General features: G+C 48.4%; 1 protein-coding gene across 15 annotated transcripts in view; it reads left to right on the top strand.

Annotated features, from left to right (window-relative positions):
• Positions 1 to 18,134, top strand: part of LOC122566660 (protein turtle-like) — a 156,215-nt gene that overhangs the window by 101,851 nt on the left and 36,230 nt on the right. For 12 of the 15 annotated variants that reach the window (XM_043724228.1, XM_043724221.1, XM_043724227.1 and 9 more), the window contains 4 exons: positions 8,389 to 8,516; positions 9,714 to 9,881; positions 10,121 to 10,419; positions 15,693 to 15,826. In XM_043724228.1, coding sequence (XP_043580163.1) covers positions 9,733 to 9,881; positions 10,121 to 10,419; positions 15,693 to 15,826 — 582 coding nt within the window. In that variant the 5' untranslated portion in view covers positions 8,389 to 8,516; positions 9,714 to 9,732. The remainder of the gene's footprint in view (positions 1 to 8,388; positions 8,517 to 9,713; positions 9,882 to 10,120; positions 10,420 to 15,692; positions 15,827 to 18,134) is intronic. The other 3 variants (XM_043724226.1, XM_043724229.1, XM_043724232.1) reach the window with 1 other exon arrangement.

Here is an 18,134-nt window from a genome sequence, read left to right on the forward strand (position 1 = left end):
GCGTACTGTTGGTTTATAAATATTTCAAGTTTTGTTCAATAAAAATTATTGACAAAATAACAGTGAAATACAAAATGCCGTCAGTGGTTCGTAGCTGGGACTTTTCGACACAAAATCTAAACACCGCGATCGCGCTGCTTGGGACTCAAACTTTGCAAACCTTTGACGTTTGATGTACGAAGTACGACCCACAGGGAACATCGCGAACGAGGAAAATTTCATGGATCCAGTAAATCAAAGTACTCTCAGATCACGAATCGAAAATGCGTTCGATTTGAAAGCCCGATGGTATGGCAGAGGAAATGATCGGCTGACCCAGTGGAAGTCGAACCGCGGCGATATTGGTTTCTCTCGGGGAAAAATACGGTGGACAGAGTAAATTCTCGCGACAGCAATTTCCCTTTCGGCGCTATTGGTCCGGGAATGAGCTTATTGGCGCGCCGCCTCCGAGAAGCCGGTTCGGCGTCAGTGACTGCCGGTGGCAGCACGGTCTAAAGAGAGATGAGAAGAAAAGAGACAAGAGGGACGGTTAAGTGCACTTCCCTATGGTACATTTGATTCAATTGCAGCTGCGGGTAGCTGACCGAGTCGATAAAGATTCGACTTCGTGCGACGTCTTCTTCCTTCCGGTTATACCTCCGGTCGGAACGAGCCGAATGTCTGGCTTTTTTCTCCGTAGTCCCACTGCCCTCCTTCACTGCCTGACGCGTCAAAAAGAAAAAAGAAAGATCCTCCACCTCTGAACCCCTGTTTCCTCCTTTCGCCATCTCGCTCATTCGATGCTTTCGAATGGTCCGTGGAAATTGCGACTCGTTTAACGCATTCCCGTTGCCACGTTAACCTCGAAATCATTGGCCCGATGTTCACACCTCGGGAAAGATGGATCGACAAGAAGGAGGTCGGTGTAGATACGTGCCAGAGGGAAGAACGTTAATTAAGCGCAAAATTACGAGCAGCCCGTGTACAGTACTTTATTTGCCCCACGATTTAAGCGTATTGTTAGAGCGTGTTAATAGCGGAGGATAATTAACTCTTTTTGGATTACGTCACCGGTGCCGACAACTTCCATAAATGCTCGCCAATGTGATTCGCATTGCGGCACTGTAATTTCGCATGGACCACCTAAACGACCGGCGAATTTCGATAATCGAGTTGGATATCGACAAAAGAAACGCGTTCCGATTGCTCGTAGCATGCGGAAAACAAAGCGCATGTTGGACGCATCGATCGGCGACCTTACGACCTGGTGGCCAAGTCGTTTTGCCAGCGCACGAATGAATAACTGAACGAGCTTCCAGGAACGGTATGCGGCCAGTGAAAAGTTGATGAGACAACTTTGGATTTGTTCTACATTCTCGGCGGACGGCTGGCCGGGCTGCGACCGTTTTACGACGAAACCTATAGGTACCATCCGGCACACGGAAACTAGAAGTAAGAAACTCGGGGGTGCGGGTAATTGAAATTTTTCTTTCCCGGGTGAACGGCCGGCTGTTGCTCCGCCCCCGGGAGAAGGAATTAAAAGAGCGGGAGGAAATGCGCCGTTTGTTCTTGTTTGTTTCTCGCGTTTCACCGTATGGAAAGCTTTACGATCTTTCATAACGGTAGAAGAGGCGGTCGAACCCCTTTCGTATGTTGAGTGAGTGCATATACCGAGAGCTTTAACGTTATTACATCGCGAATCGAATATACAACAAATTCGGGGCCAAAACCGCGAAGCTCGCAAGGATATCTCTGTGGAGAGGATTTTCTCTCTCGCTTAGCCGGCAAACATTCGACGCGTCGTTCCGATCGGCCGGAAACCAACGAATCGAACGGACCAGAGGAACTGCAGGCCGAGGACGGAATCGCAGGGAATACCAGGCAGGAAATCGCGGAAGGGTAGTATACGAGGCGCGCGCGAGCTTTCGTATCGGCGTTCGAAGAAGGTAGCTGAACCCTAAACGCGGTAGAATCCTTGGAATCCATCGCCACGCCGGCACTGCCGCAAAAGTTTCAGTTATTTCGGCGTGTTCGAGCTCGTGCCGGGTATCATTTCACGGATGCCTGGTGAGCGTACTCGCCAGTCGCATTTTGGTATTCCGCTGGCAGTTTTGCGGTCGACTAGGTGACGATGCTGTCGCAGCTGGTGCTGGCGACGCGTTTTGCGGGGCTCGCGGTTGTTGCGCAGTGCTACGAATCGCCGCTAGCACGCTAAATGCTTTGAGCTTTACGCCGCTATGGTGTACCGCAAATATCGTCGGAACCTTTCCATAAATGTATCGCGACCAGCCGCGAGCTGTGCTGAGAATAACGACTGTACGTCGCGCAAACGCTTCGCTCCACCGTAATTAAACTCGTCGTTCCGCTCGATGTCGGAAGAAAAAAACGCTAGTACTCGCGTTCTCGCGATTTTATTCCTATTTTCGTCGGGCCATGCGAAAATCGGCACTGCCCGCTTTTTTCTATTAACATCAATCGCCATTACGAAAACGTAGACTAGACGGTCTTCTGTTCTGCATTCCATTATCTAGCGTAACTTCTTTGTTGGAAAAGTAAATTTTCATTGCAAATTTGCACCACTACGAATTGTTGCTAGTCCGAAAAATATCTTCCCGTTTATCATGTAATTTTGCGAACAGCGAGAATCGGTCACGATCTTCTGCACGAACCACTGGGGTCGAAAGTATCCAAGAATTATTCGTCGGATCTTCCCTCTGGTTTTGCTAGTTGCAATTTCACGACGCGCACTGTCGCGGAGTCGTCTGGTGCGGCAAGAAATCACGCGAGCGCGAAACGAGTCGTTTTTTCGATAGGGTGCCGGTTTGGCAGGTGGTAGGTTTATTCGTCTAAAGTACCTCGTTTCGCGATGCTATCGGTTTGGAATCGTAGGGCCAACAAGTCCCAAGCGACGTGATCGCGTGTATCGTGCCACTTTCGTCACAAATCAGCGCACATAATTTCGAAGGACCGCTAAATCTGCCACTTTCCTTCTTTGATTCGACGAACGATCGACATAAGTAAAGAGAAATTGCCCTCTAGCGTGTCGGGACGTGAAATCTTAGGCTTTAGGCCGCGTACGAGTGATAATCGGAGAATACGTATCTGACGTTATACGTTTAACGTCATTACAGTGATTGCAATGCAACGATAACTTTGAGTTTATGAATCGAGGCGATTATTCTAACGTCGATAGTTCTCCCTAGTTTTTGCTCGTTTCGAAAGTAAACGATACGCGAAGATTCTGGACGGAACGAACGTGAAAGAATGTGGATGTATGTAGGTCAGCTCGCGGTGACAATAGCGCTTCGAGGAAGAGTTTATTCGTTTCGTCGTTGAACGAACGCCCTGACGGATTCCTCGGAAATTCCGCCGCAGACTACGAAGGCGAGGACCAAATAAACTCGTCCATCGACTACGATGGAATTAATACCGATTTCACTCGCCGCTACCGTCGATGTCTCTTTCGACCAAGAGACCAGAATTTGCATAGAATTCACTGTTTTGTTGATTCGGTAAGTCAAACTGTCAGCGTGGATTAATCCTCGAGTAGTTTCCGACAAATTACCGGTTCTCGTCGAATCGATCCTTTGTCCTGTAGAAACAAACGAGAACAAATTTATCAACATCCGTTCGGAGTACCTACATGAATTCCTAATTTCGTTCGACTTCTCGAGTTCTGTCGAGTCTCTTCAAAGACAGTTTGGACTTTAGTTTGCGTAAAGTGGATATATTTTTTTCTCTTCTCCAATCGAAACACCTTTTTTCTCGTCCTCTTTCAACTATCACTCAAAGCATGGGCGAAACGAGAGGAAAATCGCTGAAACCTTTGATCGGCAATTGGTCCTTCGCGTCGCACGAAGGCGTCTCCGAGGTTCTAGCGTGTTTAACATTGCAGCGCAGTCGATATTCCGAGATTTCCCCTGAGAAGGGCGCAACTTAAACACTCTCCACTTTAAAACCCATTTCTATCGTATCACATATTGTCCATGATCGAATCCTCTTTTACGCTCGTCTCTCGTGCCTCCTCCCTCTTTCTCTCTCTTTTCTCATTCTCCCTCGCGTGGTCTTCATCTGTTCGACACTTCACCCCTTTTCTTCATTTCCCTCGACGAAGTCGCATCCACGTTCCCCTATCCCTTTATCTTTGCTCGTCCGTACATCTCGGTTCTTATCCCGGATGTAATCACCGTCGAGTCGCTGGGTTAGGTTAGGTGCTCGTCGACACGGGGAATCCTGGTAAGAGTTGCATACTCGTTGGAAGCACTCGTTTCCCGCAACGTCCCTCGCAAACTTATAAGGGTGAAAATCTCGTGGCCGGTAACTTTGACGGGTTGTAACCGCGTTGAAGATACGACCTATGATTCTCCGGTAGGCTACACGGAAGTTGGCCTGTAAAGCGAACCGTGGAACGAGGGATGGCAAGAGAGAACCAGCCTGAATGACGACGTCGAGGTAGTTCCGGCGAAAACGATTAATGAACGGCCGAGGTATCGCCAGGCGAACTTGTGAAACCGTGCAACCTCGTAGCTGTCCTGGTTTGTCCATTGACTGTTTTAATCGATTTCCTTTCACAGATTCCGCTTTTTTTCGAGACGGTTAAAAGACGTATTCGAGACGACGGAAGTCCATTTTATCGCTTCCGGATAATTCTGCCTATAAAGAAGATCATCGTGGACTCTTAACTTTCCTTGAAATCTGACGGCGACGATATTTCGTCGAGGATTTAGCCGATAAAAGCCACGAGGAGCTAAAAATGTTCGCCGGAGAAGGGCTCGTTTTAATGCATTGTTACGAGAATTTCATCCGGTTTGACCGACGATATAATTGCATCAATTGGACGAAACTGCAGATTTAATTGACATTGCATAATTAAGCCCTTGGACATTATTTTCATTGTTCGATGCCCGTTTAGTACAGAGTGATTACGAATTCTATGTTTCTTCTTTATTGGCTCGTTGTAACCGAGTTCTTCCCGATTTAGCGAAGAAATCCATATGCAATATCGTGATATTCTTATCCGCAAAGTATTCCATACTTGTCCGCGATCATTTTCGATTAGTTCAGCCCTTGCGACGAACGTTCGCAACTTCCATTTCGTTTTGAAAGCTGGTGATTAAGGGGAAAAAAGATTGGCGGGCGGTCGCCAGGGAACAGAACACGGGCAGAGGCTTCTCGACGAGAAAGAGCAAACATTGCGATTGCGAAGTGTTCGCGAGGGCCATTCGACGATCCTTTTCACAGACCTGTTTCAATTTTGTTGGTGAAACGTCATCGACTGACCTCGGGTTCGTTCCCTTTTAGCCTGGAATTCTATTGCCATCGGCCGCCACTGCAGTTTGGCGAGGGAACCTTGACGGTAATAATTAACGTGTTCATCATCATGGCGCAAGGACACGCGAACGGATTTCGTGACGAATAGACGCGCGGTGCTCTTGTGTACGTCGCTGAAAGGGCTCCGGGGTCAGCGTTGACGCGAACATGCATTTGCGACGAGATCCGCGCTGACAATGCGCGCAGGAAGCTGCACGGGCAAGACCGGATGCCAAATGACACGGTTAAGTGACACGCGGACGTGATATTTTGAAAGTAACGCGACAGCGTCGAGGAACCGTGCAACCATCTTTCATCGTTGTTACACGCTTCGAACAGCGTCGACTGCAAATGATCAGTTTACTCTGCTCGAATCTACACGTTCGAAAGTTGCTAAATGCGTTTACTCGATCTTCTTGTGAAAAATTATTTCGGCCGAAGTAATGTGGTTGGCACGAGATGAGTGCGCCTAGTTGAAAATTACGATCGATAAAGTTTCCGCGAATGTTTCAATTTTTGGAAGGCGAAGCTAAACAGCGATAGGGTTCGTTTGGTAGAGTACGCGATAGAATCGAGACGGGTAGATTAAGAAGGGGAAAGGGCGTGAGTCGTATTGCCGGGGAAATTTCGACGGGGCGGAAATTTTATGTGGAAGCCAAGCGGACGCGAACGAGCGACCGTAATTGGATCGATATGACGGAGACAACTTTATACACCGGTGGCCCTGCAATTTCTATTTTGAATAGCAATCGCCACTCGTTACGTGATACGAGAATACAAAAAGCACAGCCGAATTTTCACAATTGATCGAATCAGCTGTAGCTGCCAGTTGCAATCGAATCGGGTAACCGCGTTTGTTGCCGCATTGTCAAATTACCCGTGAACGCTTACCGATTTGACCTTTTTTTATACTTCGATTCGATGTTTCGGTGTGTTGAAAATATTTGCATATTAGTTTCTCCCTTTGCCGCGTAACTGACGAAACGGTTTACTTCATTCTCGAAACCTCGCGTTAATAATGACAACAAGAACGCGAATGAAATAGAAGATACATTCATCGTCCATGATATCTAATTCGAATTGTCTTTCGTTAGGGGTTGCTCTGAAATTGCGGTGGACTCATCCCTGTAGCAACTCGAGATTTGCATCGAGCACGACGCTTGTATCGACACGCTAATTAATTTTCTCGTGTATCAGACGGCCAGCGGATAAAGTTTATCGCGGTGCGAGCTCGGAGGGCCAGAGACTGTCGGATCACAGAGGTGAAATTGACCACGAACTTTCGGCAATTTCGCCGAAACGGACAAGTAATAAACTTACTTTCCTCCGTAATTGATTGGAAAGCTCGTAAAGCGATCCCGCCGTCAAGGGAAACTCGAACGTCGGCAATTGTTCGCAATAAATAGCGCGCACTTGATTACCGTCGTTGTCACTAATAAACGGAAAAAAGAGCGTCAAGAAATTTGCTGGTGAAATAATCCTTCCGTAGCCGCATATCGTCTTCTCTTTGGGATATGGTCGACTGTCGGTTCCATCGGTAATTCAACGTAATTACCTCACCGAACGTGGATAAAATGGAAAAATTACGTCGTGTTGCGTAGGAATCAGCAACAAGAGCCAATTAGACGACGAATAGGCAGATCGGACGTAGTCGAGTGTCACGTAAAAATACTCGACGCGAAGGGAGTGAATCGTACGATTCGCGCATCGCGTAGATCGCTAGAAACTTAATTCGGAGAAAGGATTTTCTATCCATCGTGGCAAAGTCTTTGTCATACAAGGGAAGATTAAAGACGCCCAGCTATGAAAGATGTCGCGGAAATCCGGAAAAAATCGCGGCAAAAATAGCATGTTCGATAAATCCGGGAGATTTCATTTGGTCGTGGTTACTATTCTTCCCGTTCGGTTCATCGGGGTGCGTGCGTCGTTTGTGGCGATAGGTCGGGAATGGGAAGGAACAAGGGATTACAGGGGTAGCAGATATTGGTCAATCCCACCGGCTCAGCGCTAATAACCGTGGAACACGAAGACGAGTTATGACAGGTGGTGTCGTGGGTCGTTCGGTAGGAGGGAATTGCGCGGACGACATGTACCATTGTTCGACCAACCCTCCTCCTTCTCTTCTTCTACTCTCTTCCCCTTGCTTCGTTTCACTCTACGCATCCCTTTACTCCCCGTGCGTCTTCTATTAGCAGCGTGTAATCCTGGTCGAAGGTGCTGACGGTTTTCCAACCAGTCGGCTCTTTCGCGTAACATACTGAATTCACGTTATGGCGCGCTTCATTGCCGATCGCCACGGAAGACAGATCGTCGTACGTCAAATGTAGTTCACTTTGCGGCAGTAAAACGTAAGACTCTATGCGGAATAATATCGGCGTTAAAGGCCAATAATCGTAAACGGCGGCGAGCCGTACTCTCTTTTACGAACGCACGCGAATGACGCGCGTACAAAAGGCTGATCTCTCCGAATCCGAGAATCGGTTTTTATTGCGACCCGGTAGCTCCGGAATCTCGAGCAACAAGACCGTTTCGCGGTGAAATCACGCAACAGCCATACGAATACGGCGACATCCCGAGAATCCGATTATTAACCCGAGCACGTTCTAATTTCTCTTCCGAATCGTATCCGATCAGTCTTAATCGCGCGTAGATCGTGATTCCTAAAATCGTTCAGGCCAAGAAATCGTAGTTAAGCACCGAACGCGATTACAATCAAATGATCGAGCTCTGGAAGATATTTGTCGTTTGCTGAGACACGATGCTGGTCGTTTGATCATCGCAATCCATGCGGCTGCTCAAAGCGACATAATTATTATCCCTCTGTCCGAAGTTTCTGTTCAAAGCCCCGAGTCGATTCTCTCCCAGGAAGCGAGCATGAATCGATCAGATCGGTCTTCACATACAAGCACGTATTTCGCTAATCGATTCGATTCATGCACCGTCTGCTTGGAATTCCAACTAGCCTTCGGAAGAATACGTTCGTACACGATAGTAACGACGTAATCGTAAGCCGAGGGAACGAACACGAGCGACAGACACTCTTTTCGAATACGTGACGCGTGTACTTTGGCCGAACGCTAACGAGCCGGTGGTTTACAGGTGATGATAGCGGCACGCTGTGGAGGCTAAGGTGGCTGTCGCGGCGGCTGAAGAAGTGGCGAGGTTGGTGAAAATCGGCGCCGGGAGCGGTCAATCCGGGCAGCGGTAGTGGTGGCGGAACGGCAGGGGTAAGTGCCACGCTTCACCGATTCTTTTCAAATATCGGCCGAACAACGATCGGTCGTAGCCGTGGAATAGTTGGATTACATTGCCTTTAGAATTAGTCCCGTTTCTCTGTTCGCGATAGGAAGAAAATCTTATTCTCCGTTTAAAGCGGTTCGAGAGAAGGATCGTGAAAATCGTGGCGCGAACGGTCGAATCGCATCGAAAACCTCGTCGAACGTCCGATATCACTGGTTTGGTACGCGGCAACGAATTTGCTTTGACTCTGAGGCGCAGCACGCCTCGTTTCCTCGTAGAGGTTAAACAGCGCGGAGGTCGATCATCACGATCACGAGCAAACGCGAACAAACGAAAGAATTGACGTGAAGGAAGAAATCAGTTCGCGGTTGAGTCGAGTAATCGAACCCTTATCGGCTGGCTCGAGTTGATTCTCGGCAGAATAATCGAGTTGTGCGATAGGAATCGTGGATCAAACGACTGGCGAATCGATTAAGGCATTATCTCACGGCATTATGCCGTTTTCGTGACTACATCGCTCGATAAATGAGGTAAAAGAAAGCTGACCGAGACATGCGGTTATCGCGGTTCGTGTTACGCGTTCCGGAATTAAGTAGCTCGTTCGGTGCAAATTGAAAATATCGCGATTCGATAACAAGAGAAACGCCCTTTGCTATTTATTGGCCGCATTGATTACCAGATGTGGCAAACGTATAATTATATTCGAATACGCGATTAGATCGTCGGCATAATTTATCGTTGGATTTAATTGAAACGCAAACGCCGTGATATCGTTTTACTTCTTGCTATCATTAATTATCGGTGCTTGTGCGTATAATCCGATTCGATCTCCTATCGCTACGATGTCTCGAGGGGATAAGTTTGCGGGAAATTTTAGGCACGCCGCACAAGCATTGTAGATACTCGCCTCGATAAAACAGCGCTTTCAGCGACCTATTAACTTGGATAAACGACGCATCGGTGAAATCACGCGTTTGTACGGAGCGTAGAGCATAGCAACAGAAGCAACGCCGAGATATGCGGAGAGGTCGTAACGCGAGTAGATTCCGGAAAAAGGCGCGTAAAGCTGAATAATTTCTCATTGCGCTCGAAGCATTGGCCTATTTCCTTAATTATTTACAGTAGCTCTCCTGTCGAATCTCACGCTACCTAATCTTGCTTACACGTTCGTTTATAATTTACAGATACTATGGGAGCGGGGGTATGGGGGGCGGAGGAGGGCTACAAGCCACGGACCTCCGGCGAAGGCTCGAGTCCCGGTTTTCAGGAAGCGCTTGTCCCCAGAGACCTCGTTCCTTAAGACACGATGGCTCCCAAGCATCCGAGGGCAGCACCCGTGACCAGGAAGAAAGGTAAAACCTGCCAATTTTCTTTTCCAGCCTAATTTTCTATTTATTTTTCTGCGATACTCCTAACGCGTAAGAGCGATGACCAGGCAGGGCGAAGTATCAGATCATTCGTAAACAGAACATTCGACCGGAAGAATTTCTAATTCCGTTCTGGAGCGGTCGAGTTCGCTCGAATCGATCTCGAGAACATATAGCGAGCAGCGAAATCGTTCTAACGCGGGATAAATTCGTTTTTCCGGTAGAGTTGACTTGCAAGCGGCTCTCGCTTCCGGTCAACCCACGTGTACGGGTTCCCGGCCGTGCAGACGACAGGCGAACGAGGGGAATGGACAAGAGAAAGGTTCGAGGTGCTCGAACGGCGGATCGGGCGTAATCGGAAAGCTACGGCTCTCCGTCGCAAGACCTATCAACACAGCTGAAAAGGAGGAAGGAGTCAATGGGAAAAGGCATCGGTTTCGATGGTGTCGCAGGGATATCCGATGGATCGCGGATGTGGCAACGAGGACCCTGCTCCTCGGTATCGTGCTTTTCGTCACGCCAGGTACGTTTCGTGAAGATTTCATTTCTTTTCTCTCTTTTTCTTTTTTTTTTTTTTTTTTACGGAGAGAAAATCGCGATTGTCGGATAAATCGTCGCGCGAGGGGATCGGAGACGGCACAATCGTTCGTGGTTGCCGCTCGAATTGTCGAGCACGCGTTTGTTTCATTACCGTTTACCGGTTTCTCGAGTTGTACATTAATTAGCGAAGCTCCGTAATCAGAACAAGCCTACAGGGTCACGGTAATAGCTTTCCATCGTCTCTCAAGTACGATCGGCCGATCGATCTTGAATTCAGCGTGGCGTGGTTGGATGCGCGTGGGCCAGACCCGTAATGACGTCGATTGAGATCGAGCAGAGAGTTTCCGTCGAGATACCTCTCGTAATTGGTAATACATATCTGCGCCATAGCGTACAATTACGAGTGCATTCGGTTGTTCGCTCATGCGTTTCGCTATCGAGTCTAGAGATTCTGTCGAACGCCGAACCGATTGATTTCTCGGGTTGTTCGTAGACACGAACGTTATATTCGGCTGTTTTTGCCGAAGAGCCGATTTTTTGCTCTCTTTTTATTCTTTCTACCGGTGCAATTGTCTTCGACGTTTCTCCGAACCGTCATGTCGTCGTTCTATATTTTCCCGTCAAAGCCAGGGTTGTTTGTCACCGCGAGCGACGTACATCGCGACCATTGCGATTTCAAAGAAGCTGTCTTCGCGGATGAAATAAATGTTCTCGAACGTCACGACGAGAGAGGAATCGTTTTTCCTTGGTGATGGAATAATCATTCGTGGCGACTAAATATTTTACGAAAAATCCCTTTGTTAACGCGAACGAACGCTTCGTAGATCGATCCGACAAATGTGACAAAAATTCGCGACGATGTCGCTTAACGATTGGAAAGAACATTCCACGAAACGGGTGGAACGAGAGAAAACGATTGAGCGAAAGCCTATTTTTCGCGTAACCGCGTTTATTTACGACTGTTACGTGGAAGCATGAAAAGCCGCGGCGCATTTAACTGATTTACCACGACGAGATGAATAAAGTGACGTCAATGCCTGCTCGTTCCAAAGGATGTTTTCCCTTTTTTTAATTTGCTTTCCACGCTCGTTAGTTTCATCGGCGAAAACAATTTCATTAAAACTCCGTCTCTCCTTCTGGAAAGCTTGTTCAACGCGAGCACGATGTATCCTGCTAATGACGCGTATACGGAACTGAAAAACATCGTGAATCGATGCGATTAAAGCTCTCTTTATTACTGTCTCTTCTCGATGAATGGAAAAAGCGTTTTTTCTCCGGAGAGGGCCGATATCTCTACGTCGCTACAGAACCGAGGTTTAGCAAGATTCTCGTTCGTACGAAAAGGAGAACTATCGCGAAAATTGGCGGCGAATGAACAAAATGAAAAGAAAGAACGGCATCAGGGAGACACGGGGAAAAGGGAATTGTGAGGAAAATTAGCGGAAAAGTTGTTTAATACAGAAAGTTGGGTAAGTCGTGGAGGACGAACAAAGACGGCCATTGTGATCGCCACTTGCACGGCTTCGGAGACGGCCATCGTTTTCGTTTCGCCTAGCAACTTTCCGAGTTAATGTCCGTTCATTTATTTATTTCCCAATTATTTTCCGCCGGACCTTTCGACCTTCGTCTCGCAACTTAGCCGCTCGCAAAGTGCCCCTTCAACTTCTCCGCCGCTCCCAGCCAGTTTTTAAATTGATTCCGCCGGACGAATGGGCTCACTGGGGCATGTAATTTGCCTGAAAAGGCCAGCCTCTCCGTTTAAGAAGACTCCCTACGTACGCAAACGAGCTTAGTTCCGCCGATAGGTTCCCGCGATCAAAGGGAGTTCGTGGTGCTAGTCACCGCCCTTGACTAGCATCTTCCGATTATTTCTTCCGGATCATCGTCGTTGATTTCGAACAAAGTAGAGTAAGTATCATCCGCGCGCGAATTCGGGTACGATTAAGTTGCTCTCCAGATTACTGAAACTGATGGAGTTCGAGGAACGGCACATAGTTGCCATAAATTAGGCGTACTTGAGGCATCCGCGCATGTTGACGGCCAACGATTACGGTTTCTTCCTCGTAGCTGTCTTCAAAGCAGCCCAGATGGCAAGCGATGAAACGAGTTGTAAATGACGTTGTCCCTTCTTCGAGGGTACGTTGCCCTTTGCTAAAGCCCGTTCCACACGACAAACGACACGTAGCGAAGCTACGCGAGCTGGTCGATCGATCGAGCCGAGTGAAAAAACTTGTCTGGTGTTTGCGACATAGCACCGAATCGAACGCATTTTCGTAGCACTCTTCGGCTACTCCGTTCCGCTCGACGATCTCGCGTCGACTTGCCGGCCGATAAACCACACGGAGCTCGAACCCGAGGTCGTTCACTCAGTTACTGAATATATATTTAACCAAGGGGCATCCAATTACGCTAAATAATTAAAACCTATACTCGAAGCGAAAGTTAGTAGAGACGGGAGAATGCTCGTTAGCCCTTGGTTAATTGCTTCGTCCGTGTCATCCCGGCCGCGAAGGCTGTCGCGTTCTCGTGTGTGAATGGAGCTTAAGCTTAACCATTTGCACCTTGCACACGATACGCCGATCGAGTGCTTCCTTAATTTCACGGTTCGTCGCTAACTGAAAATTTGAAGACGAAGATGAGAAGCTCCTTACAAGCTTCCTCGCATCTTCGATTTCTCCTTGGAATTGCCGTAGAGCGATAAAACCAGCACCGTATCTCGTTACGCGTGCCTTAGCGTATTCAATTGTATGTCGTATGCGTGTCATCCAGAGCATGGAAGGAGTGATTCCGTGGTATTCGATGGACCTAAAACTGGCAAACGGTAAAACGCTGTCGAAAGTAGGAGAAAGAAAGGATCATGAAAATAGGCGATGCCATTTGGCCGAGGTTGGTACGAACATTTTCGCTTTAGGCTCCTCTCTTTCTCGCGGTTCATCGACGATCGACGTTTTCGCTCGTAGAATGACCGAGCATATGGGGTCCTTTGTAGGGCAAGCAGTAGAACAGTACAAGCGGACGGAGAAACAGACAGCGCGCGAGAAAAAGAACACGAAGACGAAGGGACTTTGTCAAAGAAACGATGTTCTCCCGTGTCCTATACGTACCTACGTGTATGTATACCGCTGTAACGCGTCTGTGGTGTATCCACGAACAACGCCAACGTGCCAGTAATCTGGACAATAGGCAGAACGAGGATGGAAAGAAAGCTCGAGTGGCGATCAAAGTCGCGCACTCGACGGCGCCGAAGACGAGGGCGCTCCATCCACCGCTTTCGAAACTAATCTTCGACTCTGTTCTCTTTTTACGCTTTGTTTGCTCCGTTTATCCGCCGTTTTTCCCTTTTCCAACTTTTACTTCCTATCGTTGGTCAAACATTCTGTAAGGATAAAGAGAGAATACTGTAGGTGGACAGATCTTCAACTGTTTACGGAAAAAGATGGCGTAATTCGCGGTTTGTGGTAAACGGGAAATCGGGAAGGATCAGACCGGTCCTGCTCGGCGAGTCTTTTCTTCCTGGTAGTAATTTCTCATCCCCCGACACGAAGACGCACGCGCCCAAGAGAGGTTCCACAGGCTCGTAAGCCATTGTTCCGCGAACGAAGACAATTTTCACATGGCTTTCACACTGCTGCGGCCTCTCTTCGGAAATTCTCATTTAGTTTTTTGGGCGGACGCCCGCTTCGAACGCCCTCGGCGCTGTTATCTACGCCACGTACGCGGTTCTTCGGATTTTTCCGCTTTTTCCCCGGATGAACGGTGGCTTGCCGGTGAAAAAAGGACCGGACAAAAAGCGGCTACACCCTAGTCTAACACGGTCTTCGTTTTGCCTTCTTTGTCTTTCTCCATCCTATTTCCCCGCATAAAGATTTGGATCTGATTCCGTTTCGATCGATACAGCTTCGTTTCCGCTTCGTCGTGAAAGTGCTAGAGCGGTCACCGCGGAAAGACGTTAACATCGCGTCTCCACCGCGGGACAAGTCAAACTGTTTTTGCAAAAAAAGGTGTAGTACGTATGTGTACGGTGGAAAATTGAACGATTGCCGACAATAAAAACAGTTGCTTCGGAGAACGGGCCACTCCCAGCTGGAACTTGGTAATCACGGTAATGGGACACAAATGTTTGTTGGGCGTTCCTCGGTTCGTATTATTATGCGCAATGAGTACGGGACTTGATATAAGAGGATTCTCCCGAGCCAGATACGAGGTGAACGTTTCGCTTGTTTCGTATGATATCAATAACTTTGACAAACCGTTATTGGCGATGCTAATGGCACCGCCGTTTCTGCTTATCGTGGTTAGCACTCTTTCGAGCTTGGAGATCACTCGAAGCTCGATCTTTTTTACGGTCCGAGAGACACGCCAAGTCGCTTATATTTCTCAGAGCGTTAGGAATTTGTGTATTTCGAAGGAAAAACGGGAGAGAACGGGAGGGTTACGGGTTCCAGGAAGAAAGAGGGAGAAGGGTGCTGGTAGCATCTGTCTTTGTTCTTCCCGATTGGAATATCAGCAGGTTTCAGTAAAAATGTGCCAACGTTTGGCCGATGTAGAATTTTTAGACGATTCGTTAACGAGGTAGTTTAACGAGATTCGTTTACTTAGTAGCCGCGAAAGAAATATTGCAGAGAGCTTTGTCACGCATATCTGTAGATGCGACAAACGGACCGCATTCGTACGTGGCATGATTCAAAGCAAATTCATAGCAAAGTCGGATCCGTTGTTAAAATGGAACTGTGTCACTGTCGTGACAGTTCGATACCAATTTTTCGTAACCGTCTCTGAACTCTTTCACGCAAATTTCCGAAGTGTCCTTAAAGTTGGCTGACTCTCACGTAACGTCGTCGTTGCGAAAATCCAGTTCTGCCGAGCAGAAGCCGCGACGCGCTTGCTCGTTCGTTCAATTGTTTCTTTGGAACGTGTACGGTTACGCTTTTGCTCGCATAATAGCAAGGAGACTTAAAAGGAAGGAAGGGTCGCGAAAATACGAACGCGGAAGTTGCCTCGGTAAATCACGAAGTTGGTCGACTGCGCGACCTGTAACTCGGCGGAAAAGTTAAGGGGGCGCGAAAGTCAGCCGGCAGACTTGCGAAACATCTATCGGCCGTCGTAGAGACGCGACGGAGTTGGCAAGTTTTCGCAGAAATACCACGGCGGAATGTGACGAGTACGCGACGGCGCTTGGACGAGTTTCTTTGTGGAGAAAGTTGGCGGCGATTCGAGGGAGCGGCGAGTAAAGATGTTTGAAATGTTGTGTTTCAGGTCTCTGCCACCAGGACGCGGTGCACATTACGGCAATCCTGGGGGAGAGCGTTGTCTTCAACTGTCACGTAGAGTTCCCCGGTGAGCACCCAGTGCCCTACGTTCTCCAATGGGAGAAGAAGGTAGGCGATACGGTACGATATCGGACGACAACCTCTGCTCTCTATATCCGTGAGTTAAGTACGTGGGCCCCGCTCGACACCTTACCAGTAACCTGCGTTCTGGTATCGGCGATCGTATCACTGCACCGTCTTTCGACGAACTTTCTGATCGCGTACCGATTCTTTGCTTCGCCGAGCTGAAAATTCGATGAAATCGTCGCGACTCGATTGGATCGCTGAATCACGGATTTCTTCTTAATTCGCTGGTCGAACGTTGTGTAATTAGAAATTGGAACATGATACCGGACGGCGGTGATGCCGGCGAAGAGAGTCTCGTGCACGGATGAACAGCGCTCTCGCGCAAGCTACGCGACCGAATCTTTTTCTATCGCTTTCTTTGCAAGCAACAGATGCGGTCACCGATCGTTCCGTATATCGTTGTATATCTCTTCATGATCGCCTCTCCGCGAACCGTTTCAATTTTCTTGACGCCTGAACTGGGTACCAAGCAACGTACCTTTCGATTCTTTTTCGCGTTGGAAATCGATTCGCGAGTTTTTCACGTTTGTTTTTGTGCCCACAAATCCAAATGGACGAATGCGACACGTTGGTATCGGTGCGCAGCGGAAATAAACACGGTCGTATCGTATCGTAGACGCGGCGCGAGCCAATACCGTTCGCTACGATACCGTTTTGTGTACCATTTGGAAAGCGCAGCTTTCCCTCGGACGCGATAAGCAACGAAGGTATCCAGGTGCGCGCGACCCGCATCGTTCGATTCTGAAATCCGCGCGAGCAATTTATGGAGGTCGGTAGAGGATCGAAACGACCATGCTAGGCGATATTCGATCGTTAAAGCGACCCGTTACTTTGGGGGTTTTATGCGTTCGCGTTGGCGGCATCGCAGCAGTTTATTGCGGGAAGCTCGGTGAAAAATGCGGCGATACCAGAGACAGGATCGGTAACAGGAAGCGGGGCCCCGTGAGCACACATTACGTTTCTTAAAGCATATTGCGATGATTGTCGACGATACTTTGAATTGTTTATTCGATGATTTGTTGGCTTACGTGCTTACGTTTTTTCGTTTTGGTTGGAATCGGCGGCGAACGGGACACGCCTCTCGTTCCCAGCTGGAGCGGAATACGCCATTGGCTTTCCGTTCGCGTAGTTTAAACTAACGTTACGTATTATCGATATATCGTTATTGTATATTTTGTTGCCACGATACTGTATTACTTGGTATATACGTATGTATCTGATCCGGACTGGAGAGGGCAGAGCACGTTTTCTACGTCGATCAACAACAAAGTCATCCGATCACACGTTCTCTCAGGCAACGACCCAGTAGCCGACTATAGTTGGAATCATTCGCGCAAATCTCTACAACCGTCTGTCTTTCATTCACACGCATCCCACGCGAATCATCGTAACGCGTCCATGACGTTCGCTTGGCGTCGCGGCATCGCGTCGCGTAGCGGTCCTGAAAAGGACGCGTGACACTTTGCGTCTCCTTTGTTCGCGTGTCACCACCGTCGAACAGTGAGTTGGTTTCATCCACAGCATCGTGGTCGGTTAATTAACGCGGATTCTAAATTGACGATTTTCCCTCCCGATCTGCCGCCGTCGATCGATATAGTTGGCGCTAGTTTCTAATGTGAACACCGACTCGTCGACCAGACGAGCGGCGACCAATTAATTTTTTATTAAGTCGCGCGTCATCACAACCATCGACGTAGCGTCGCCCGTTTTCGCGGCCGAGCCGCCGCGGCGCCGCGCCACGCCGTTGCGCGACTCCTCTTTTATCATGGAGAGTTCGTTGCACCGTTTTGAGAGGGAAAGAGAAAATCTCGTTCCTCGTCTCGCGTTCGCCCTATCCCCGACATCTTGTGATCCTACCACCTGTCCAATGGCTCGATCATATAAGCCATCTATGAATCTTTTGCCTTCCTCTTTGGGCTGCTACGATAATCTGTTCAATCTGTGAGTCACGTTTCTGACTGTCTATCAAAGTCTAGCTCGAAACAGCGTTTCCGCATTACGGTCCCCTCGATTGACGAGCTTGAAACTTGCATCGCATTTATTGCTCGTTTCCTTCCGTTTGGTTCGCTCGACGTCCTTCGAATCACGCTTTTGGAAATTGTGCAACAGCTATCTCTGGTACGTAACGTTAAAATGACGTTGGATGTTTTACGAGGACGTCGAATCTTTTACGAGCCCCGTCGAGCTTGTCAATCGGCAGACAATAATACGGGGTAATGCGCTTTCACTTCCTGTCGGAGGCGGGAAATCAGAAAATCACGTCTCTGTCTCTCTAACATCTGGTGCTTTTGCATGAACGGGG

The sequence above is a fragment of the Bombus pyrosoma genome, linkage group LG4, assembly GCF_014825855.1.
Source record: "Bombus pyrosoma isolate SC7728 linkage group LG4, ASM1482585v1, whole genome shotgun sequence".
Classification (NCBI taxonomy): Eukaryota; Metazoa; Arthropoda; class Insecta; order Hymenoptera; family Apidae; genus Bombus; species Bombus pyrosoma.